Genomic DNA, 27,129 nt, shown 5'->3' with positions numbered 1-27,129 from the left:
TGGATCTATGGGTCTTGTCACTGATAATAGGGCATGAAAAATGTCTAGTAAGAGCTGCTCTTATGGAGACTCCCTGACAAAATTTTAAACTTCTGCCTAGCTGCCAATTTGTGTCATTTTTTTTTTAATGTAGTATAAAAACTAATGAGTATATACCATAATAAAAGTTGATGCCAGAGAAAACTGAAATGCAAGTATGTTTTATCAAATGAAAAGCATTTTAAACAGTAGAACAGGGAGAAAAGTACCTGTGGAGGAAAGTAAGCAGAGTCAAGTGATAATCATCAAAGCATTTTGAAAGTATGAGAAAGTTAATTTAGCTGTAGTAAAAATAAAATGTGAATGCATTGTGACATTAATAACTAATTTCTGTTTGGTCACAAACACTGTGAATGCATGTACGGTATTATAATTTAATCAGACTAGTACCTGTAGAGTCCATCTGCAAGTCCAGCTGGAATGTCCATGCTTTTTGCTTTTATCAACTTATTAACATAAAGAAGAGAAACAACATTTGGTTTTATTAACTTCAATATTTGTTTATACTTCAAATGCATTGTAATATTTATTTGTGTGGACTTTAGTACTGTTTTTATTGTCCTGGTCTTATTCCTAATTTGAGAAAAAAAAAAAAATCAGTTTATATTCACAATCATTATAATGTTCAGTCATGTGCAACCATCTGTGAAGACATGCATTTTATATACTTTTGTACATTTTATACTGCTTCAGAGAAGTCGTCAATTATATAGAATATAAAAATAGGGGGTTAACTTAAAAACAAAACAAAACATAGCTAACAATCCTTCATGATATAACCATCTTGACCAGTCAGAAATAATTAATAATGAAATACAATACTTATCCCATATACAATTCCGCCTGACCTACTGAGCTATCTTCCTGAAGAAGCCTTGATTTAATTCTCCAGGCTTTTGATTTTAGTAAGGCCTTTTCCAGATTGTAATTTGTTGCTTGAAACTGACTCTCTGAATATGTGTTCAGTCCACTATTAGGTTTCTCAGTCTACATCTGAGATGCTGCTCTGGCCTTAACCAGCTTAAATTACCACTTGAGGACTTCTGAGGATTTGTTGCTGTGTGTAATTATCCATGTTATTCTCTCCCTGCCATTTGCAAGTTTCCACTTTGCAAAAACCTAGATGCATTTAAAATTTTACATATAAGGGCACAGATAATGGTTTAAAGATTTGCTAGTTAGGATTACAAAGATGAATGCTTCTCTTGCATATCTGCTTTTCTATTTAGGTCTTTTTATTATTTTTGTTATTGTGTTTGTTTTCCTAATCTGTTTGAATCTATTCTTTCAAAGCTGATCATATTCACATTCACCACAGTATAAAGTGTCACACGCAATTACTAGTGAAGACATTGGAAGATATAATGTTACCAACATTAGCAGGTCTCAGGCTGGAGACAGAATTCACGAAATTGTGTTCCAAATCTGCAATCCCATTACATGGAAGAGAGAAGAGTGTATTTATCAGCATGATACGTAGCACACCTTCAGCTTCCACTCAGAAATACAGAAGAGAGAAGTTTTTGACCTCTAGTCCCTTTGAGTTTTATCAAGCTAAATAAACTTTTGCGTAGCTGGTTCACTCTAGTATTTGAAAAGCATTGCCAGATAGCTGGTGCGAAGGGGTCATCAGATTTTCCATGGTGATCTTGCAAATGATGCATTTACTCATCTTCCCAGCCTTTCTCTGCCACATTCCCTCACAACAGTCTCTTAGACTAGAGGCAACAGGTTGAAGCTCTCCACAGCCTGTGCCATCTGTAATATTGTGTGCATAGGAGGAATGCTACTTGAAGTAGTGTGAGGGAATGTCTCCACAGAGAAGAGCACAAGTAGTGGTATGGCTTTGAATTCCAGTGGCTAGAATAGGAAACAGGTCTTAGAACAAAAAATGCTTATTGCCCTTTCTGTGAAAGAAATTTGCATCCATACCTATGTGATATAAAGATCTTTTGGAATAGCAAATATTTGATAGTGTTTGTTAAATATAGCAAAATTATGGATAAATTGAAGTTCTGGAGGGCAATTCCTTTATACCCTAGCATGAATTTTTGATTTTTTTTTTTTAAAATACCTCTATGACAAAGTGCTGGAAAAGTAATTCAAATAATATCTATTATATCTAGAGCACTAAAATATAGCAATATCAATTTTTTTAATATCAAGATTATGTGGATGTTCTTTAAAAATAACCTTCTAAGTAAACTAAGCTTACTTGTTAATTCAGAACTGAGAGCAGAATTTTACTGGAAGAGTACAAAAGGTAATTAGTTGTAAGGGTTTTACAAGATTTAGTTCAAGTGTTCCATTATGAAAAGTGACATGTATATAACTTGGTATGTCAGCTGTCCTGTGTGCCCTACAAAAATAAATAAAATAAATAGCTCATTCTGACATTGCAAGCAGATTATTATTATTATTTTTAACCCTATGGCAGAAAACTGGCTAAGATTGTTTGAAGTGATGCATATGTGTTTCCACCTGTCTAGACCTTATGTGTGCAACTGAAGCGTTTATATAAACAACCCTTGAGCCAATTCATCGTCTCAGACCTCAGTAGCAGACTTTTGATCCATGTCTCTCAATTTTTTTTATTATTTTTATTTTTTTACCTACAAAACAGTTTAGTACTCGCTGAAAACAAATGAATATTTTCCAGTTCTTTCCAGTCCCTGACTAGTCTATGTCCTGCTATTTGTCAGTCCTTGATGCTTTATTTCGTTCAGGCTTCTGCACTCTTCCCTGGAGACATCAGATGCCAGACCTCCCAAACTCTTGTGATATATATCGCTTAATTATACAGCTTTCTGTTACACTAAGCATTACCTCTTTGCTGTCATAACCACATGTGCTCTGTGGGGCTGAGATAATGTGAACAGGCGCGCACACACACACACACACACAAAAAGGCAACTAATGATTTGGAGATCATGGTATGCACAAATTCAAGTCTAGTAGCTACAGTCATGGTGATTGTTGAAATATCCCATCACATCCTACTCTTTATAAAGAAAGATTATCTCTAAGATTGTTACATCTAAGAGGAAAATAACACAAGGCCTATTATCATAGAAGGCTGTTGATTATCCTACTGCTATAGTAAAAGTCATAGGATTTTCCTGAATTAATTCTGCTTTGAAATAAAGCACATCCATTTAGGGGTGGAAATAAATAAATAAATAAATAAATAAATAAATAAATTTGATTTTCAACTTGCCAGTGAAAATAGTATCTCCTAAAACTTTGAAAATTAGTTCAGTAGCTACTTATCCCTGAAAGACTTTTTTTTTTCCCACCACTAATTTAGTTGAGAATTGATTTTATAGAAATGAGTTATAAAGTGAGATTAATTTTAGAGAGATATTATTTGCTGAGTGCTTATTATTTGAGTACTCATTAATAATACTGAGTACTAATTATTATTATTTGCATAGTACAGTTCTCAGAGTGTGTGGATTGGAGTGAATGGTTATCAATTTATTATGGGTGGCAAGTGAAATTCAATGCTGATAAGGTAATGCACACTAGAGGGAATAATTTGAATTTCTCACACACGTTGCAGATTTCCATGTTAATTGCAGTCACTGAGGGATGAGACTTGGGCAATGTTTTGGACAGCTCAGCAAAAACATCTGTTTAATGTACAGCAAAAGGAAAACGCTAGGACACTTAAAAAACAGAAAAAATGATAAAGGGAAAGTCTTTTTTGGAAGGGACCATATTAATATTGCTTCTTTTGAGGGCAATAAACAGGATAAGCCTTAAGAATAAGAAAAGCTGAACTGTGTTTTCCTATTTATCTTTGCAGAACATAATGTGGATGAGCTGAAATGGACAGTAAATTTTTAAGTGGAAATTTATCTGTAACCTTAATTAATGGGGTGAAAATCACAGAATCACAGAATTTCTAGGTTGGAAGAGACCTCAAGATTATCGAGTCCAACCTCTGACCTAACGCTAACAGTCCCCACTAAACCATATCCCTAAGCTCTACATCTAAACGTCTTTTGAAGACTTCCAGGGATGGTGACTCCACCACTTCCCTGGGCAGCCTGTTCCAATGCCTCACAACCCTTTCAGTGACGAAGTTCTTCCTAACATCTAACCTAAAACTCCCCTGGCTCAACTTTAGCCCATTCCCCCTCGTCCTGTCACCAGGCACGTGGGAGAACAAACCAACCCCCACCTCGCTACAGCCTCCCTTGAGGTACCTATAGAGAGCGATAAGGTCACCCCTGAGCCTCCTCTTCTCCAGGCCTGAGCCTCCTCTTCTCCAGAAAATGAGTTTACCCCAGTAGCCAGGCTATTCAATAAACGTCCAATAGGGATTGTTTCCTAAGACAAGAAGTGCATAGCCATTGAGATGATCCATTGTGGCATTTCCCATTTTTACTCTATATTTATTTTGCAATATATTTACTCTATATTTACTTTACAATATATTGTGCATCAGTTTATGTTATAGAGATAATATTCCTGAACATATGATCAGTTAACAGCTTTTGATATCAACAGATTCTTCATTTTTGCTTTACTTTTCAGTTACCTGCAAAACTTACCCATTACTGAAGCAAGACTGCATTTCTGCTCTGTATAGGGAGAGGGAAGGGAAGGGAAGGACAACTAGAGATTAAATAATTTGATGAATCTGAAAATGCCTCTTGGTAAAGGCAATCTTGTTTCATCAGGCATACCTTGTTTTTTGGCAATATAGCTTTGTGAACATATCTCACTTATTATCAGTAAAACAGAATGAGAAGAAAAGTCTAGTTTTCCACCTGGCAGCTTCAGGTTCCTAATAGACGATATACTTTATGGAAAGGATACATGAGACGCTTCCATGACTATAGATACTTCAACAGGTACTGGAAAGTTGATTATAGTTTCTGTTAATGTGATGTCTTAAGGTTTTCAAATCGACATCTGACTAATAGGTGTTTGATAACTTTGAAGTAGTTATTCTTCAATAGTTATAGGATAGAAGAACTTTCTTTTGCATTCAGTTGCAAGCACAGCCTCCATCTGCTTCTTCAGACTTTTTGATATGAAGAGAAAGAAAAGAAAGGTCACTGACACTCTGAGACTGCATTTACATCCCAGTGTTTGACTGCTACAGATAACTTTCTTGACAATAGGATTACACAGCTTTTACCATCTAGGAACTTCTCTTTAAACTCCTGTTCATAGCCATGCACCTCCTTATAATGCAATCAAAGAGCAGTATGAGCACTTTAAGTACTCTTCTGCAGATTCAGGAAGTCACCTTTACATAGGTTTCTGTTCAGATAATGGCTGCATTATTAAATCCACTATTAAACTAAAAAAGACCTGAGTCTAATGATACACTTGAAGTGACATTATTATTTTAAAAGCTGATCTCAAACATTAGTCCAAAACTAGAAGAAAAGGCTAGGAATTTCTGCTTTTTAGTAACATGAATTTCTCATTTGTTAAAGAAGAACTTGTAAGAACTTGTAACTTTATCACTTTTCCTGAAACTGGATAGTCCTTATATTGGGAGAAAGAAGAAAAAAAGAAAGATTACTTTTTTTTTTTTTTTTTTTTTTTGTGAAAAATTTCTTACAGCTAAAAATGTGGCAAGCATTTATTAAAAAAAAAAAAAATGAATCTTAGAAAAGGTATGATGCCATTCTATTGTACAATGTTAACATGAATAAGAAGTTGGTCCTTGATAAAAATGAAATTTATAGTGCAGTGATTTGTCAGCTATCATCTTAAAACTGAATGCAAAAGCATACTGTTAAGTTTTTAACAATTTAAAAAATAAAAAATAAATAAATAAAAAAAATACCCAGGGTCTAAATATGCTATCATGCAGGAAAAAAAATACATACAGCAAAATAAGAATACTACATCCAGGATATCTACTTCCTGTTTGAAGGTCTCAGTTGGAAATTCTTTGTCTATCTGTTCTTTTTTGGGGTAGGAGGGACTAGAGCAATATATCCTAACCAGTTTATACTGGGACAATCATAATCTGTACTTCTTTGTTCATTATACATGAGTCCCAGGCTTGATTTTTTTTGAGTACTGGTACCTTAGTTGTTGTTCTGATATAACTTAATTTGGGAGAGAGCTTAATATTTGCAGGACTTCATTTGATTGCTAACGTCATTTTCTCTGACCTCTTTCTCTCTATATTTATATATTAAAATATTTTTTCTTGTTTCTGAGACCAAAATTTGCAAAACAAATGTTATCTTGAATCTAAGGAACCTGTTTTGGCAGGGATGTTGGACCCAATGATCTTTCGAGGTCCCTTCCAACCCTTTTGATTCTGTGATTCTGTGCATACACAGATAAACAGTTGTAAAAAGCCTTGGCTTTCATAAATGCAAATGTCCTTATTTGCAGCCAGACCTGTAAAAAATGTATGCAGACTTCTTAAATTTGTCTTTTGTTGCTCAACGGAGTTACCATAGCTCAGATTTTGCCACTAATTTATGGTACATCGAGTTTAAATAACTTGTGTTAAACTCGGAGCAAATGAGTATCAAATAAAGTACTGCTTGGGATACTTAAATGTAACATTCACAGGATAAGCATGCCAATGACATTGCTATGACACTACAGAACCTGCTATATTTATTAACTACAAATGCAATTTTAAAATGTACTAGGTTACTTGTTTTTCATATTATACTTCTGAACTGTATGGAAGATCATGCCTTGCAGGAAAAAAAAAAAAAAAAAAAAAAAAAAAGGAAGATAACCCAGATTACCCACCATGCTAATATATTTTTCCCTCTTATTTTGTGCTGTTTCAATTCTATCTACATGCTTGAGCTAGAAAAATAATGTATTTATACAAAAAACTCTGCAATGTCTGAGCTCTTATAAATGTTACCTGTGATAAATGAAAGGAAATTATTTTATCGAAGAAACATTTTTTTTTATATATATGAAAATATAAATAAATACTACTCTTGCTGTTGGTTGATAGAGACGAGACACTGCTGCCAGATACTAAGCATCTATTGGAACTTCTGGCTATTGAGGGTACTCAGGAATTCACAGCATCAGGTCCTAATTAAGCAAAGCTAAAATTGTTCTATTACATTTTTAAATTGCAATACACATGACCATAGCCCATAGGGGAGCTAATAAAAGATAATTCTGTGGTTGGCTTTGAAGCAATTACTGTATGTCCCTTTCTGCCTGCAGGAATCACCTTGTCACATCCCTTACTTGCATCAATCTACCACTTCCCCTTCCCCCTTGCTATTTTTGTAATCCTGCCCTTTAACAAAAATAGAGTTTAGAGGGTGACATAAAAAGGAGAATTGCAGATGTACTGAAATACATGTATATGTATATCTCCTATGTGCAAAAGCATTACAGACAACTGGTAAGTTAGCATACAAGCAAAATAGACTTGCATGTCAAATGAAGAATAAGGATTTTTTATCTTTTTGAAAGTAGGAGGCTAGTACAGCTAGCCTGAGTTGGTCATATTCTGTCATTGATCTACACAGATGGTTTTGTGGAAAGGGAATGTTTTACTTCAGAATTGATATGGTCTTTACCGTAGCAGGCAAGACATCTTTCTCTACTTTCTTTCTTTTCCCTTACCTTAACATCTACAGCAGGTGTCAATTGTAACAGACTCTGTGGTGACTTTGAAGCAATGATAATGTCTCACCCATACAAAATTCACATTTTCTTGTTACTTAAGATTTGAAGTCTAGCCAGAAAAGCTACTATATTGACCTATTGCAATCCATGCTGGAACAGAATTTATGAAAGGTATGTGATCACTGTTGAAGATGATGTGTAAAAAAAAAGTAAAACTATTTATCTAGTCTTCTCATTACCTCTTCAGTTGTAGGGCACTTTGTAGCACCATTCAAACCATATGTACAAGTGGAAAATGTAACAGATGTTATTTGAATAAATTATCAAAGAGAATCCATAGAAGCAAGTATGCAAAAATAAGCTGGACTCTGGTTGATCTCTACCCTCCCTGTAACAGATTTACCTTCTCCCATGGGTATTTTCTATTGGCAGGTTGGAAGTGGAAGTGGGGAGTATTCATTACAGATCAATATCCCATGGAAATTCCTTTGCTGCACCATCTTCAAAACTGGGGAATAAGTCAGAAACTGAAAGAGATTGGGACTGACATAAAACAAGCTTACATCTGTGCTGCCTTTTCCTTTTCATTCTTAGAGTTTCTGATCAGATAGAGTTACTATGTAGTTGAATGAATTGTCTTCATTGAAAAACAGGAAGTGAGTGACTGAATTAGAAAGTTGTCCTCCTTCCTCCCAACTGGATGCATTGTTCCTAAGAAATTATATGTTTTAGGGATTACACTTCCTTTCTGCTCCCTGGCAGAAGGAACAAGTCTTTTTTGGTTGGTTGGTTGGTTGGTTTTTTGTTGTTGTTGTTTGATGTTATTTTTTATTTTTATTTTTTAACTAGGTGTCACAGTTTATTTATTTATTTATTTATTTTTCCACTCTGCCATTTGGACCAAATAAAGTCATTTCAGAAACCACAGTATTACTTTTTATGCACTACATCCTCTTCCTGTCTTCCCCTGGGAAGGGACAACCTAATATTATCTGTAGATAATACTGTGCCTTATAAAATCCAATGTTTATCTTCTATCTACAAGTTTCTGCAGGAAAACAGTAATTAGATTTTTCAGAGTCATTAGAGTACTGAAGAATATCACAAATCTTATACTAACCTGAATGTGAAAAACAACAACAAAAAAAAAAAGAACAAAAATAAAAATAATTTAAAAAAAATATTTCTAAAATGTGGAATGATATGGATGGATATTCAGACAGGAAGCACAGAATCTTTAAAGTTTATATCTGAAATAGCTGATTTTGAAAAACAGAAAACAGGAAAAAATATTTTTAATTTAAAAGCATTTTTACAGTCAATTTATATTTAAAAACTCTTCCTCTGACCAGAGGAAGCACATATACTGTCATAAAAACATACATTGCAAGTGGTAGTGACATCAGTAGTTGCTAAAAAGGCATAGAAAGGAAGGACAGAAGGAAGGAAGAAAGGAAGAATAATATTCACCAAAATAAGGGATCTCTCTGTTCAGTTGAATGCCTCCTGTTTCCACTGGAGGCAACCTTGCTGTTTTGTTTAGTGTATCCAATTGTTTTTCAGACACATACTTTCAAACACTGCTTAAGTGGAGTACCATATGAATTTACATGCAATCTTACTTGTAAAAAAACAAGTCATCAAAAAACAAACAAACAACAAAAACAACAATAAAAAACAACAAACCAAAAACAACAACAATAAAATACAACAAACCTATAAAGTATAAACCCACAATGTGTGCAATTAGTTATTGCATTTCTGTTCTATTGCTTTCTTGCATTTTGAGTTTTATCCATACTATGAGAACATTTAATATATAAATATCTCCATGGGAAATATTTGCATGGAAATTTAATGTATACTTTTATGATTAAAAATATTATTTATTCTTATGTTTATAAAACAATAAGAATAAACTTGGTAATGAAGAAAATTAAATGTGATACCGAGAGAAAAAAAAAAAAAAGTTTGGCCAAGTCACATGCCTTATAGATGTTTAACTTCACTGTTATAAACTTAAAAGTTCATAAACTATAATAGTAGAGTTATTTTATCTAATGGATTCAAATACCAAGTGTCAGATATGGTTTGAGTAATCTTTTCCCAAAAGGAACTTTGCAGCATGACCTTTTGATTTTATTACAATGGACTATCTTCCTACGAGCCTTTATAAAGTAGCACAACACCATCTGTTGGTACATTATGTATTTATGTATTTCCTATGTAAATGTCTTAGAACAAAAATACAGTACTTTTATTAAGATAATTTGAAACAACCACTTGGGACATATTAAAAGGACCATGCTAATTAATATATTTTGTTTAATGTACTGTCAATATAGTAGAATCATGGAATCATAGAATGGTTTGGTTTGGAAGGGACCTTTAAGATCTCCTAGATCCAAATATAGGGTGTTGCTCAAAGCCCCATCCAACTGGGCCTTAAATTCTTCCAGAGGTGGTGCATCCACAGCTTTTATGGGCAACCTGTGCCAGTACCTCACCACCCTCATAGTAAAAAATTTCTTCCCTATATCTAATCTAAATCTACCCTCTTTCAGTTTAAATCCATTAACCCTTGTTCTATTACTTGTTATATCCTTGTTCTATCATTACATGGCCCAATAAAAAGTCCCTCTCCATCTTTCTTGTAGGCCCCCTTTAGGTAATGGAAGGCTGCTATAAGGTCTCCCTGGAGCCTTCTTTAGGTTGAACAACCCTAAATCTCTCAGCCTCTCTTCATAGGAGAGGTGCTCCATCCCTCTGATTATCTTTGTGGGCCTTCTCTGGGCTCATTCCAACAGAATCACTTCCCTTGACCTGATGGCCATGCTGTTTTTGATACAATGGCTTTCTGAGGTGCAAGCCCACATTGCTGGATCATGTTGAGGTTTTCATTAACCAACAACCCTAAGTCCTTCTCCTCAGAGCTGTTCTCACTCCCTTCTCCACTCCTGCATTTATGCTATGAATTGCCCTGACCTAGCTGCAGGACTTACTGAACTTTCTGAGGTTTGCACAGGCACATCTTTCAAGCCTGACAAGGTCCCTCTTGATGGAATCCCTTCTCTCCAGCATATTGATAGCACCACACAGCTTGGTGTCATTGGCTGACATGCTGAGAGTGCACTCAATCCCACTGTCCATGTTGCTGACAAAGATGTTAAAGAGCATCAGTCCCAATACCAACTCTTGAGGAATACCACTCGTCACTGATCTCCACTTGGACATCAAGACTCTGACCACAACTCTGACTGTGACCGTCCAGCCAATTCCTTATCCACTGAGTCATCCACCTGTCAAATCCATTTGTCTCCAGTTTAAAGACAAGGATGTCATGTAGGACAACATCAAATATTTTTTACAAGTCCAGGTAGATGATGTCAGTTGCTCTTCCTCTATCCACTGGTGCTGTAATCCTGTTGTTGAAGGCCACCAACTTTGTCAGGCATCCTTAGTGAAGCCATGTTGGCTGTCACAAATCACCTCTTTATTTTCCATAGTTTCCAGGAGGATCTGCTTCATAATTTTGCGAGGCACAGAGGTAAGACTGACTGGCTTGTAGTTCCCTGCGTCATCCTGTTTTCCCCTCTTATGAGAGGTTTTGCTTCCCATCTTCCCAGAAGTGGGAACTTCACCCCACTGTCCCCCACTGCCATGACTTCTCAAATATGACGGACAGTGGATTAGCAACTGCATCCAACTGTTCCCCCAAGATCTACAGATGCATCTCATCTGATCCCATGGACTTGCACACCTTCAGGTTCCTTAGATCATGATCTTCCTGTACAGTGGGTAGTTCTTCATTCTCCTAGTTCCTACCTTTGTCTTCTGTGTCTTGGGCAGTGTAGCTAGAGTACTTGCCAGTGAAGACAGACAAAAAAGTTGAGTACCTCCGCCTGCTCCATATCCCAGGTAACTAGGACTCCTGTCTCCTTTTGGAGAAGGACCACAATTTCCTTTTATCACCAATGTACCTGTGGAAGTGTTGCGTGTTGCCCTTGATGTCCCTGGCCAGATTTAATTTTACCAGGGCTTTAACTTTCCTAATCTGATTCCTGGCTGCTCAGATGATTTCTCTGTATTCCTCCCAAGCTATCTGTCCTTGCTTCCATTCTCTGTAGGCTTTCTTTTTTGTGTTTGAATTTGTCAAGGAGCTCCTTGTTCACTGATGAAGGCCTACTGACATTTTTGCCTGATTTCCTTATATACATAAAATGTATGTATATATATTATAGCACATTACACTACAGCATATGATTTAAAACTGTGCCCTTGAAGACATGTCAAATAACCATGATTTTTCAACTTAATTTTATAGTACTACAAAATTTCTATTTGTCTGATGTTGATGATGATGTACATGACTACAGGCTTTAAGGGAAAATCCTAAATTACTGTTAAATCTTACTGATACAAATGACTCCCTTTTGAAATATGTGACTCACTGCAATTATATTCTCGGAGCCTAAAAGGTCTGTGATCATTTCCACCACTTTGAGACTTTGTTGCTTGTATAGGATGGTGATGGAAGTAGTTAGGCAGTCTTTATGAATTCATTCATAAAGAAATCATAAAATGCATTGCTTTGGTTGGTTAGCATATCTGTGTGAGGGCTTTTCTCTACTCCTGTGGAATCTAAAACAAGATAAACAAATCTGTAGGAGCTATGAAGCAAACTATGTTTTCTTGGTTGGTGTTCAGTTCCTTGTTTACTTTTAGAAATAATGAAATGGAAGAAACAACTCTGCAATGAAATACTGTGATAATAAGCACAGTTAAAATAGTGCCAGCAATACACACATGGATTAGACTAAAAAAAAAAAAAACCTAGCTTGTAGGTAAGTTAGGGAAAAGCTATAGCGATCAAATATACCAATATCAAGGCAATCACAAAGTGGGGTTTATCCCTCAACTTTGGGTAATTTTCTGGAGTGTGATGAGAGAGTCATTTTTAACACTTGCCTTCCTTGAGACAACCATAGATGACAGTTGCATTTAGATAGCATTTTATATGTTCCAAACCCTGTCGGATTTCTTACAATGCTGGGCTGAGGAAAGTTTAGAAGCATCACTCATTCTTATCTTTGCTGCCAAGAAATCCAGTTAATTTTCCCAGGAACACATAATGGGCCTGTGGCTCAACCAGGATTGTTCTGACTCCAGCCTCATCATTTTTTTGTTTGATATATGCCAGTCAGGTGACCTGTCCCATGCTGTTCTGGCATCCAGGCATCTGAATAAACCCCCACAGTTACAAATGACAAGAATCAGCAAAAGAGAGAAAGCAATCTAAACTCAGCAAAGATCAAGGATATTCCAGGTGTGAACACATAAGTAACCTTTCAGAAGATTCACAGAGAGAGACAGATGCAATGAGAAGCAAATGTTTACAGGGACAAATAAAATGACTTGTGGACTTATAGTGACGAGATCATGGGATATTGTGGGCAATCTCTGTACCATAAAATGTCTTTGATGGTTATCAAAGAAATAGACCACACTTCTTGTAAAATGTATTCTAGAAAACAGAGTGCTTAGCTATCAGGAAAAAAGTAGCAAAGTTCCACAAAAGTGCTTCCTTAGTTTGAGATTCATAAGTAAAATGTGCTGTAGAACAGAAAAAGTAAAATGAGAGCTTTGTGGAGAATTAACTTCCCTGAATTTATTTTCATCTTTGAACATGAGGACTTGTTCCCTTAATCTTACAGCACTCTGCTAGATAAGTTATTATCTCCAAGACTGTCCCCTCTTTTTTTTTTTTTTTCCAAGTGATTGTGGATGACAACTAAGAATTCCTCATTATTTTTCTACCTTATCTTGTTTAAAAGCTTAAATTACTCAGCACCTATTGTACATATAACACCTGCCAGTGTTTCTTTTATGCTGCATTTCATCCTCTTTTCACATGATCTTTAAGTCTTTCCTTCCTCTAAATTGTTTCTTCATTTCACATTACACTAGACAATATTTATTTATGATGAAGGAATTGACTCTCATTCTAGGTTTCTTAGTGTAGCACAATAGGACTCTGTAACATCTATATGTCTTCTACTGCATAAACACTAATAATTAGTGTTGTTCCCATGTTGATATTAACCAATTCTCTATCAGTCCTTTTTTTGTCCTCATGTTAGTAGTTCTTGTGACTTATGAGCAGAGAGGGTCCATAAAATTGTTCAGGAAAACAAGAATGTAAATATCTTTTTCCTCCTGGATAACTACTACTCTTCCCGTTTTGGAGATCTTGGAATAACATTGGGTACAAGCATGTAAGTTATTATTCCAAATGAAGACCCTTCTCCATGAGGAGAGCATCTATCTAAGAAAATCAGTCACTAGAACCATAATTTGCAAGGGGTATATGCTTAGCCAATGTTAGTAGTCTTGCATTTCAACCCAAAGTTTTGCTATGAAGTCACTTGAGAGGGGTTTGTTAGAATTGCTAACTTAAATTAGCCACCCTTGGGACAGATTCTTGTTTGAACCTATACACCTTTCCCTCTGCGACCTAAAATACAAATTTACTTTAGGTGGAAATACCGTACACAGTAAAATAGTCTATCCTTTTGTTTGACAGTATGAGAAAGAGCCTGGAAAAATTTTAGAGTAATTGTTACAACAGACCTCAGGGGGAGGAGGGAGAAAACAACAAGGAAACAAACAAACAAACAAAATGCAATAAAAATACCAATAATGTAATACTTACCTAGATTTCTTGTCCCTCAGGGACTTTCCCCTGAACCAGTATGAACAGGTTTGAGCCAGTATGAATAGGATTCTGCAAGTTCTCCGGATGCTTCAGTTTAGAATCACAGAATCACAGAATGGTTGAGGTTGATGGGCCCTCTGGAAGCCATCTGGTCCAACGTCCCTGCTCCAGCAAGGACAATTAGAGCAGGTTGCCCAGGACCATGTCCAGGCAGCTTCTCATGATCTCCAAGGAGGAAGACTCCACAACCTATGTGGGCAACCAGTGCCAGTGCTCTGCCACCCACACAGTACAGAAGTGCTTCCTGATGTTTAGATTGAATCTCATGTGTTCCATCTGGTGCCCATTGCCTCTTGTCCTGGAACTACACACCACAGAAAAGAGCCTGGCTCCATCCTCATTACATCGTCCCTTCAAGTATTTGTATACATTGATAAGATTCCCCCTGAGCTTCCTCTTCTCTGGCTGAAGAGTTCCAGATCTCTCAACCTGTCCCTCATAGGAGAGGTGCTCCAGTCCCTTTATCATCTTCATAGCCTTTAAAGTATCAGATAAAACTCGTAAGTAATCATGACTTATACAGCCTGATTATTCAGCACAGCATCCTTAGCATTGCTTTTCAAATTTTCAAAGAAGCTATAGAAATTCTACTATGATGTAAGGATGGTGTTCCCTAACATAAGCTGTATGAAGGAGTATTTACATCTACTAGAACTGTTAGTTTTATTTGTGGTAGTCTTTCCACTGATCTGGGTCCATGCCAGACTTCTTCAGAGATTTCTATTCATGACTGGAGAAATATTCCTTGAGAAACTAATGAATAAGTTTCACATTCTACAGTCAGCTATAAATATGTATAATGTTATGGGGAATGATCAAGGTACAAAGAGTTTCTTTCCATGGCAAAGATTCATATCGTAATCTGTTATAACACTAACCCACTCCCTGTACAGACACTCTGTAAATGAAAAATGTAACTCCTGCCTTGGGAACTGGGTAATATCTGACCCTTGTTCCAAGCATATTTCTGAGTCTCTGAAGCACAGCAGTACATGCAGTTCCTACCTTTTCTACTTACTGGGAACCTCTTTCATTACTGCAGCTCTCAAGGTACGTGTTTTTTCCATATTCAAGTGTGACAGTAAAGCAAAGAATTTAGCACATTTAAACTAAAATAGAATCATAAATATTGGGAAATCAGCAATCATTTTTTAATATATTTTGCCTATTTAATTGTGCTGTATCTTTGGTTCAAGTCACTAACTAGGCAGATCTTATGCAGTCTTGACTTGAAGTGGAATTACTCCTCACTGCAAGTGTGAGCTTTTAAAATGATCTTGATCACCATATACTTGCATGGGGCAATTCCAGGCTCTGTCCCCTCTCTCCTGACTTCCTGTAGGAAATATACATGAACATGTACTGGCAAATGTGGTTTCATACTGAGACTTACATAATATGAACGTTCAGTTTCCCACCCATTTTGTAGTGGGGCATAGGAAAAAAAATTATAAGGATATACATGCTAAAGCTGTGGAGATGCCTCAGGTAATTTTAATGAACCAACTGTAGCAACACTGAACTAGAATCATAGAATCATAGAATATTCCAAATTGGAAGGGACCCGTAAGGATCATCAAGTCCAACTCCTGGCACCACACAGGTCTATCCAAAAATTCAGACCATATGACTAAGAGCACAGTCCAAATGCTTCTTAAATTCTAACAGGCTTAGTGCAGTGACTACATCCCTGGGGAGCCTGTTCCAGTGCATAACAACCCTCTCAGTGAAGAACCTCTTCCTGATGTCCAGCCTGAGTGTCCCCTGTCGCAGCTTGACGCTAGTCCCTCAGGTCCTATCACTGGTCACTAAAGAGAATAGATCAGCGCCTGCCCCTCCACTCCCCCTCATGAAGAAGCTGTAGACTGTGATGAAGTCTCCCCTCAGCCTCCTTTTTTTCAGGTCAAATAAACCTAGTGACCTCAGCTGCTCCTTGTACGTCTTCTCCTCTAGGCCCTCCATCATCTTAGTAGCCCTTCTCTGGACACTCTCCAATAGTTTCATGTCCTTTTTGTACTGTGGTGCTCGGAACTGCACACAGTACTTGAGTACTTGTGCCACACCAGCACAGAGTAGAGCAGGACAGTCACTTCCCTCGACCAACTACCAATGCCGTGCTTGATGCATCCCAGGATATGGTTGGTCCTCCTGGCTGCCACGGCACGCTGTTGGCTCATACTCAGCTTGACATCAACCAAAACCCCCAGATCCATCTCTGCGGGGCCACTGTCCAACATCTTGTCACCCAGTCTGTATATATAGCCAGGCTTATCCAGTCCCAGATGCAGAATCTGGCACTTGCTCTTGTTAAACTTTTTAAATGCGGTTGGTGACTGCCCAGCTCTCCAGTCTGTTCAGGTCTTTCTGTAAGGCCTTTCCACCCTCAACAAAGTCAACAACTCCTTCAAGTTTAGTATCATCAGTAAATTTGCTCAAAACACCTTCTAGTCCTACCTCCAAATCATTTATAAAAACATTTAAGAGAACTGGCCCTAAAATGGAGCCTTGGGGGACCCCACTGGTGACCAGCCGCTAGCCTGATGTGGCCCCATTTACCACAGACCTTTGAGCCCTACTCGTCAACCAATTATTCACCCATTGTCTGATGTTTTTGTCTACCTGTATACTGGACATTTTGTCCAGTACAATCCTATCAGAAACTGTGTCAAAAGCTTTACTGAAATCCAAAAAGATCAAAAACAAAAACAAAAACAAACAAACAAAAAAAAAAACACTGCAGCTGGGAGAGTGAGGAGTGAGAAGAGTGAGAACCAGCCCCGCAGACCCCAAGGTCAGTGCAGAAGGAGGGCAGGAGGTGCTCCAGGCATGCAGCAGCAGTTCCCCTGAGGCCTATGGAGAGGCCCCTGGTGGAGCAGACTGTCCCACTGCAGCCCATGGGTCCCACATGGAGCAGATCTCCACGCTGCAGCCCATGGAGGAGCCCCCAGTGGAGCAGGTAGATGTGGCCTGAAGGAGGCTGTGGCCCATGGAGAGCCCCCACAGGAGCAGGCCCTGGGAAAGAGCTGCAGCCCATGGAGAGGAGCCCACGCAAGAGCAGGGGGTTTGGGGGGGAGCTGCCACCCATGGGGGACCCGTGCTGGAGCAGTTTGCTCCTGGGGGATGGACCCCGTGGTACGGAGCCATGTGGGAGCAGTGCTTGAAGAGCTACTGCCTGTGGGCAGCCCCCGCAGGTTCAATTGGGAAAGGACAGCATCCCGTGGGAGGGACCCCATATCGGAGCAGAGCAGGGGCAGAGAGTGACCATGAAGGAGCTGCGGAGACAAAGCGTTAGGGACTGACTGCAGCCCTCATTCCTTGCTCCCCTGCGCCACTCATAGGGAGGAGGTAGAAGAGGATGGATGGGGGGGAAGGTGGTTTTAGTTTGTTTTGTTTCTCACTTCTCTAGCTTGTTAGTAATAGATAGTAAATTTCTTTAATCTCTCTATGCTGTCTGTTTTGCCCGTGACAATAATTGTTGAGTGATCTCCCTGTCCTTATCTCATCCTCTGAGCCCTTTTTATCCCATTTTCTCTGCCCCTTGAGCCCCTTTCACCCTATTTTATCTCCCTTTTCCTTTTGAGGATGGGGAGTGAAAGAGCAGTTGTGGTGGAGCTTGGCTGCCCAGCTTAGTAAAACCACAACACTGGTCCACTATGAGCTCAAATCTACTGCTTCAAAGACTACATCTAAGTTTTTACTACAGTGTGGTCTGCAATCTAAATATCCTATAGGCTTTTTCTACTTTTAAGACCTTATTGCAAAAGACCTTATTCTGAATGTGCAAGCTCAGTTTTAGTTGCTAAATATTAGTTATCCCAAATTAAACCATAGGTAGCAAACTGATCATGACCATTAAGTTATTATGTTGTCTATCATAATTTGTATTCACATCTGTTAGTCTCTTCTGATAGACTAGGTTGGATTCTCCTAGTCTGATATGCTTTTGGGGGGAAGGATGTCACTAAGAATTTTCTCTCACCATATAGATACCATACACAATATATACTGTGTATACAATTATCTGTGTTCTGTAAATTCACATTGGTGTTAAAAAGGGTAATCATCAGTAAGAAATTGGTGGAATCAGAGATAAGAGGTAGGAAAAACAGAAGAAAATTCCTTATACTGCTCTGTGCAAGTGCTTAGTTCTGTACTACTTACTCTGGCTATCTATCAAGTTGCCACTGAAAAGTCACTACTGGCTGCAGAAGTTAGGCCTGCAACTAAAATGTACCATTAGACATTAAAAACTTGCAACAATACAACGTTGCTAGGATGCAAGCATGGCTGGGACAAAAAGAAAAAAAAATATCGTTGATATATTATTCTTTCGATTCTAAGCATATTGAATCAGTTTCAATAGTACTTTATAAACACCAGGGCAGTTTCAGATGGTATCACAGTAGCAGTAACAAGCTGATATGCAAACTCTAAAGCAGATAGATATTAACTTTTTTTGGAAATTGCAGATTATTGCAGGGTGTACGATTAATTGGCCTACATGGAGAACTAAGCTGGCTATACAGTTACTAATTCTGAACTTGGCTTATTTATCTATATCATAGTAAAACTTTCAAGTTCTTTTCAAGGTGATATCAGCACCTAAACTGCTAAATCCTGTGGTGATCAGTAAAAGTTAGATTCCTAAATATATGGTTTTTGAAAATATAAATCTCCTCAATTACTCAGACATTTTAAATAATTTCACTTAAATTGTTTTTAGTAGAAGTACCTTAAAAAAAAAAAAAAAAAACAAAACAAACAAACAAACAAACAAAAAAACAGTTTGAAGTTAAAAAATCTGAGTTTTACTCAGTACATACAGGAATTTTGTTTTTATGATAAAATCTGAGAAAGGAACAAGAATACATGAATAATAATGATATGCAGCTGCACTAATGAAGGTATTCATGAAATTGTTTTGATCTGTGCTTTCTGAGCCTGTTTGATTTACTAAGGTTTCAGTTTTATAGAACATAAATATACTGTAGCTTATACTGTGCAGTCATTAAGTAACGCTGATGATTCATTGATAAATTCTATCTTAGAAATCACAAAGCTCTCAGATACTCTTCATAATAATCTCACTTCTTAATCTTTTATTATGATATATTGATTATCTTTGTTTCTGTAACCGTCTGGTGTCAACATGGTGTTTTTAAGAGTACTCTTTCTTCCCAAACTAGCAAAGATCTGAATGACTGAAGTCCACCACTGTATTTCATATATTTTAAATTAACCCATACTTTCTCCCTTAAAAGAGAAAACATACAGATGAATGACAAAGTGATATCTATTCTGTAGCTAAATTATTGGTATAGCATAGCGGTAGTAGCAGATACAAAGATGAAAAGTTCTCATCCTGGCAGGAGACACACAAACTATCAAAAAACCTTAGGCATATGGCTAATGACATCTTAAATCTGAAAGTTAATACAGCTCATGTTCTAAGTACTTATGGGTTCCACAGATTCCTGCAGTTCCCCTACAAACTCCTAGCATTTCTCATTTCTTCACCTGTGAGCTTTGTTTACTTTTATTTTTTTCCTTATGGAAGAAATGAAATTATGTAGGGGGAATTCTTCTAATGCAAAAGGCATAGTATATGTAGAGCATGGTTTTATAATTTTAAAATGTCTAAATAAATGATACGTAAGTCTTGAAGTTCAATTAGTGAGAAAAAAATAGTTTTAGTTTAATTTTATTTCTGTACTTTTGTCCAAAACCAAACCTTTGAGTGTCCACATCCTTCTGAATTACATCTAACAGTCTTCAGTTAAAAATCCAGTGTTTGTCAATAGGACAATAAGAACCAATATACAAATCTAGGGCAAGCAGATGCTTAGTGAAGATAGATTTTAGCTTCTAGTTTCCTAGAGGTTAGTGTGAACAATGAAAAGTCTCTGAGATTAAACAAATGGCATTCATTTAGTTTATTTTAAAAGAGTAGAGTGACTCACATAAGAGAGTTCTAATATATAAAAGGCTGCTGCAGAGGGGAAAAGAATAATTAGTTCCCTTCACCAGGTAAAAATGAGAAGCTATAGGCTTAAGTTACAACAAGGGAGATTCAGTTCTGAGGCAAACCTCGCAGAGGATGGCAAAGCATTGTAATAGAGAGGGAAGTGGTGGAGCCTGTTGTCTTGCAGCTGTGTTTTTCTGTGGTTACCGTAAGAGGTTAACATGGCTGTCAGATTGCTGCTGAATAAGGAAGCTTCAGAAGCTTCAATTGAAATAGTGGTATTTTATCTTCCTATACTGTATAAAGAAATGTGAGATATCACTTATTTTGGAGTCCATGCAGTGTCTTTGTTGGCATCCCAAAGATTATGTGTTAGAAGGATGCACTTCACTAGTTCCTTTTTCCAGGACAAACAAGTTCCTCAAAATGATAGATTACTTGCTAACATTTTTGAAGTGTGTTAAGGCAGAGAGACATTTAATTTCATTACTGAGTGAGGGAGAAAGTCTTCTGGCCATAATTTCTTAAATAGGTTGCCTCAAAATTACAAGACTGTGAGAAAATTGTTTTAATTTGTTCTCCTGCTGTGGCTACCTCATTCTTTTCCTTTCTGATATTTTTGCCACCTTTATATTCTGGACTTAATTTTAAAGTTAAGTTTCTCTTTCCTAGTTCCCAGCTTTTGGACTGTGTACAATGGAGTCTTAGACACATATTTCAGTCACCTGGCATACTGATCCAAGGTCCTTCAAAATCCTTTAGTAAAAAATTGTGAAATCTGAGGAATGACACAGAAACCAGATTTGTTGTCTCTTGTCTTGTTTCATGCTGCACAATACTATAGAACACTAATAGCTTTTAGTAGTATCTGAGCTTGCTTTCAGGCATTCACTAGTTATTAGCCTTAGATGCCAATTAGTCTGAATTTTCAGAAAAAGGAACTTGTTTTCTGACTGTCCTCTGACTTTCCAGACATACTGTGTCTTTTATTTGCTATTTTGAATTGTAAGAGAAGAGCCAGGTGGTCTACTTCCTTTATTCAACATTAGGGAGTGATTATTGGGTGTCCTGTATTTTTAAAAGGGAATAGGCTCCTGCTGTTTCTGAGCCACCTCTTTTTCTTTTTCTCCTGTGTCTGCAGTGGTACTGTTCTTAATTCCAGTTTGTCCACTCCTCTGCCTTTCTTTCATGAGCAGTGTTCCCCAAGCCCTTTTTTCTCTCTCTTTCTCTCCTTACACCCTTTCTAATTTAGGTATCTGAAACTTCAGCTTCTGGTAAATCTGGTAAATTGTAACCCCATACCCATCTCCTTCAGTTTGCCACAGTAAGGATGTTTTTCAGTGGTGATAAGTGGTCTCTCAAGCCTACCAAGGAAATTTTTGTGCCCTTAACACACAAAAGAGAACTTTATGGAAAGCCCTACTGTGTGTCTGTATACCAAATTAATGCTGGCAAGAAGGTGGCATCAGTTTTGGGAGCAGTGATATGCTGCTCAGAATTATTTTTCTTCCTAAGGTGATCATTTGTTTTAGTATATTTTGACATTCTTCTTGTTTTTTCTTTAATGGCTTGATGAATCTCAAAGTAACCCCATCCTTAGATATATTATTTGTAAGTACTAATTCAGAGGAACTCTACAAATTACCTTGAAATCAACCCACTCTGCATCAAACTAATTTGTTACTTTCATGGTTACATTTCCACATATTATATCTTGCCAACCTTCCACCCCAAGCTGGCCTTTCAGAGCCATCCTCCAGTAACGGAAGGAAAAGTAGACTTCCAGCAGAAAATGACACATAAGCTAAATGGTGTGATGACACAAAATAATACAAAATGTAAAGTTCGTAAGTTCATCCTTGAAGCTGAAAAGTGCAAGAAGTCAGGAGAATACAAAATTGGATGTAGCTACAGATTGTAATTGTTCAGTTTAATGGGAAATAAGAGCATCATTCTATTAAATATAATTCTGTTCTTATTCTGAAGGGCTCCTGTACATAGAGATAGTGTGAAGGTGACAGAGGTTAGGCTACATCTTAATGCTGTCTATATTGTGTCTCCCCATTGTGCAGAGCTCACAAACATTTTTGAGATTGTGTATGTCTCTGGATATGTAAACCTATTTAAATTAGAAATATCCAAGTTTATAACCTGAAGATTTCCCCTATCTTTAGTGCTGGTTTGATCCTTTAATTGCACTATGCCAAAGTGAACTTATAATTCATGTTCACTGCGTAGAAAAGTTAAACATGACAACAAATTGTTCCATCTTGAGGTACTTCTCTGGAAAGCTTAGGGTGTTTTTTAGATATGTAAAATGGAAGTGAACCACAAACATGATTATCTTTCTATGGACAGGACTCTGCAAGCTAAACTTAAGGTTGAAAATTGCAATTGCATGGTTTGGTGTCAGGATGTGTGTAAACTGTGTGTATAAACAGGTAAATAACCCAGCAGCATTGTATAAGGTAGACAAAGCCCATGGCACACTTATAAGGGGAGAGTAGGTGGATAAAATTTATTAACGTAACAATTCTGAATCCATGAATGTGATAGATCTGAGAGAGGTGACTGAATTTCTTAATTCATTTAAGAATGGAAAAACTGATTTATGGGGTTGCATGTGCTTTCTTACTGTGGAGAGTGAAGCTAAAGGAGGACAATTTAACCATTTCTTGTGTAGTGGCAATATGTACACTTTTCATTGTAGTGAGTAGTTCTACTCACATGAGAAGCAAAGACGTTTTCAAAGATATATCAGTTCTCTCATCAGCTTAAAAGTCTTACACTGTGTTTTGTATAGGCTGGATTTTGAGAATGCTTCAAAACATTAGGGATAACTGCAGCTACTCATTTGTGAAACATTGCCTTAAGAGGACAGCATGTTGCAGAGAGTTTTTCCAGGTGTACTAAGACATTGGCTGTAATCCACACAGCTTTCAGTTATTTGGACCATGCCCTCTCCTTCTTACTTATACACAATTATGAACATAAAGAGTTGGCACTAAATCTATCTGGATCTGAAAAGGGGGATCCTCTTACCAGGGAGATTCCTGTAAGTGTGCACAGACTACTCCTTCCCTCTTTCCCAGCCACCTGCTTTGCTTATAAATATGTGAGTTTGATATTCATCCTGGAAAATGAATCTCTTCTCACCCTCTCTTTCATATTCCTTGAGAGTAGAGAACAATGCAGTGTAACTGTGTGAGAGCTATTGTGGATTTATTATAGTTGGTAAATATTATTATGTATCTGTTGGACAGTCAATTATATGTGGCATATATTGTAGATTTTACATTTTGCCTGCTTTAAATTTTTTTTGAAGTGCCTACAGAAAGGGATAGGTGGTTAAGTTGTAACTTCAAATAAATAAGTACATTAAAAAAATAATTGAAGGAGGCAGTTTCAGATAATAAAGAGAACTGGCTCCTGGGTAAAAAACACTGTAAGTCTGGGAACAGCAGAATCTTTAATAAAGGAGAAGAAATGAAAGGCCCAAAGAATTTCTTCTCTGGAAAAAGAAGGAAAAAAAAAAGGCAAAAAAAAAAAAAAATCCGAAGACCCAAACCTCCAATAAACTAACAGGATTTAACAGGATTTATGCTTGATGAACCAGAAACTTCATTATATATCATACAAAACTAATTACAGGGGAACACTTTATTTACCTCTAATTTCTATTTAATAGCCACTGCACTTGTCATTGCAGGTATGGTTACAAAAGTATGGCTACCTTCCACCAACTGACCCCAGAATGTCGGTGTTGCGCTCTGCAGAAACCATGCAATCAGCTATAGCTGCCATGCAGCAGTTCTATGGCATTAATATGACAGGAAAAGTGGACAGGAACACAATTGAGTAAGTAACTGGTACTGAACTGCTCTTGACTTTTCTGTTTCAGGAAGAGTAAAATAGAAATGGAAAAACTATATGGCAAATGAAGTAGGGTGACCCGGATATCCAAATAGCATTGCATATTCAGATGGGGAGCAAAAATGTTTCTGCCTCTCCTTGACTTCTTTTATTTTCATCTTGTTCTGTTGTATTTAATAATAGGAGATAGTCAGCTGTCAACTGCTGCCTGCTTTTGTGCCCATGATTCTAAAGAAAATGTTTCAGGCTTAATTAAAGAAAAGGAAGATTATCCGTGTAGAACTGGAGAAATCTTTTTGAAACTGCCAAGAATTCACTAAATGTTTCACAGTGGAAAATCTTTAGTGTAAATTTCCTTATCCTCATTACACACAAAGACACACAAAAGTTAGCACATTCCACTGGTTCATTCATTTCATGGTTTCCAGTAACAAAAGACCAGGTGTGCTAATTTTCACGTGCAGTAAAACTGGATTAGTTTTGCATGCCCTTTGCAATTCTGGTCATGTAAAGGAGGCAGTATATGATTTTGCTGAGAGACTAAACACGGCCAAATGCTGTAGAAGGGAAGAGATTGAAAGACTCTTCCAAACGGCTCTATGCTATGACAAAATTTAGAAATGTGCAAAGATGCAAAATAGAATGAGTATAATAGAAGATGCAAAATAGAACGAGTATGAAGAAAACTTATTTGAGGCTAGGAGTTGAAGTGTTGGACTCATTCCAGGTAAAATGCAATGAAGATAATCTCATGATTTTAGAAGAAGTAACTTTACCTGAAAAGCAAACAACAAAATAACACTATAGAACAATAACAAAATAACATATCCAGCATTACTTTATTGACATACGTTTCTACTGCTTCTCAAAAATGTTTTGTTTTGTTTTGTTTTTGGGGGAAATCCTCTTTAATTTCCCACTTACTAGCCTCAATCTGATGTCATCTTTTGTTATTCTTTTCTGGCAAAGTAGCTGACATGAATGATTATTCAATCATTTATGGTTTAGGGAAGAGTCTACCTAAAATGCTGGCAGGATTGGAAAAATCATTTTATTCCACTGGCACATGCATTATTGCATTGAAAAGCAATAAAGCAAAACAGATTTTAGGGCTGCCCTAAAGGGAGGTGAGTTGATCAGACATCCCTCAGTTTTGGAATTTAAAGGACCTTAGAACAGGCATTGCAATAGCAGTAGGCTCAAGAAACGCCCTGTGAGAGAGCCATGCGCAAAGATATGTTTATGGTCCAGCCTGCAGGTTGTAAAAACTGGGCTCTTTATTCAACTTGTGATTGATCTTTGAGGGGAGAGTGCTACTACACCCAGCACTAGTAGTCTTATAAAGACACATTAGTGGCAGCTTTGTAAGAAGCAATATATTTCACTAAAAGGAAAATGATCTGTTCAATTAGCAGTACAGAGAAGCTAGAAAGTGGTAAAAGAAAGGAAAAGGGGAAGACATCTCTTGCATCAGTCAGCAAGTTAAAAACAAAAACTAAAACAAACAAACAAAAATATTTAATTGCAAAAGGAAGTACTTTATGTTTTCTAAACTGGGCATGTTGGGCAGCATGCCAGAAAGATTGTCTTCATTTCTTCTGTTAAATAAGAGACAAAGAATACAGCAGTCCAAAACACCCATTTTATAGTTTAGTGGGTCTGAATCTTCCAAACACGAACCTTCCATTCTTTTGATACATAATTTTCTTCTCCACAGAAAGAAAGACTAAAGCATGGTGATTCTTAGGTACATATAATTAATGCTTTATGATTTCCATGTTTACTTACACATTTGGAGTTGTATTAACTTGAGCCAAGTTGGGAACAAAACTGATTCTTAAAGACTTGTCACATTTGCATTGGTCTTGAGAAAAAAAAAAAAAAAAAAAAAAAAAACTCATTAAACTAAAGTGTGCCCTCAAGTTACCATCAGTTAACAGCACTGAATATTCTAGTGAGAAGTGGCGACATAGCAAAGGATATATATTTTTTTAATTGTTCATTTATGGCAGTGATTTGTAAACTTTTGAAATAATTTTCACTTTTGTCTATATATAAAGAGAATACATACTCTCTTTTGACTGGAAAAGTTTGACAGTTTACCATTTGCTTCTCTTTGATTTTTATGTTATAATCTCATGCAATGCTGGGATTACAAAATAAAGACTGTAGCAGGAATCTCATAGAAACATGTTCTCATCTTGTGCATACCTGCTTCTTTAGCATGTCTGGAGAAGAGATTACACTCTGCCTCTTAGTCTGCAGGATGAACAATTAAAAGAAATTACTGTAGTAATTTGACAGGAATCGACTATGGGAACATGAGCAGAGAAATAATGTCTTGCAGCAGCAGCATCAAAGTCTCCTGGAGGAAATTTCTTATTCTGAGAAACAGTTAATCCCTTAATGAGTATTTTGGCATGCATAAATATGAACATCTTGCCCCTACTACTCACAATTCACTTGTTTTTGCTGTATTTTTAAATTTGTTTCCCAAGTAATTTGAAAAAATGATACATGTTTATTGCTGGGGATATGGAAATATGAGTGGTAGAAATAGATATCATCATAATGACATAAAAAATGAGGGACATTCTGAATAGAATTATTAGAATGGAAAATGCAGACAAAATACTCTGACATTTGCATGGGGTGCAACAATATTTTACGCAACTTGTTCATATATTACCAAACCGATCAATGACAATGACCCATCAATTCAAAAAGAAAATTATGAAAATGGACCCTTCTTGGTCTTTCACATTCCTGAAACAAACATATGAAGCAGAGGAAGAGTAGTTGCTGTCTTTTCTTAAAACTTATACATGTTTATTTCCAACATGTGTTTTGCAGTTTAAAGGGATACATTACAAACCTCTTGGTA

At 36.9% G+C, this 27,129-nt stretch overlaps 2 protein-coding genes across 2 annotated transcripts in view; both read left to right on the top strand.

The window, feature by feature from the left end:
- Window positions 1-27,129, top strand: part of CNGB3 (cyclic nucleotide gated channel subunit beta 3) — a 663,489-nt gene that overhangs the window by 15,375 nt on the left and 620,985 nt on the right. The window lies entirely within an intron of this gene.
- Window positions 1-27,129, top strand: part of MMP16 (matrix metallopeptidase 16) — a 190,278-nt gene that overhangs the window by 68,161 nt on the left and 94,988 nt on the right. Inside the window, exon 2 of the mRNA XM_084508687.1 lies at window positions 24,082-24,230. Within this exon, the coding sequence (XP_084364813.1) occupies window positions 24,082-24,230 (149 nt within the window). The remainder of the gene's footprint in view (window positions 1-24,081; window positions 24,231-27,129) is intronic.

Source organism: Aythya ferina (genome assembly GCF_964211825.1).
Source record: "Aythya ferina genome assembly, chromosome: 2".
NCBI lineage: Eukaryota > Metazoa > Chordata > Aves > Anseriformes > Anatidae > Aythya > Aythya ferina.
This window is presented reverse-complemented; position numbering and strand designations above follow the sequence as displayed.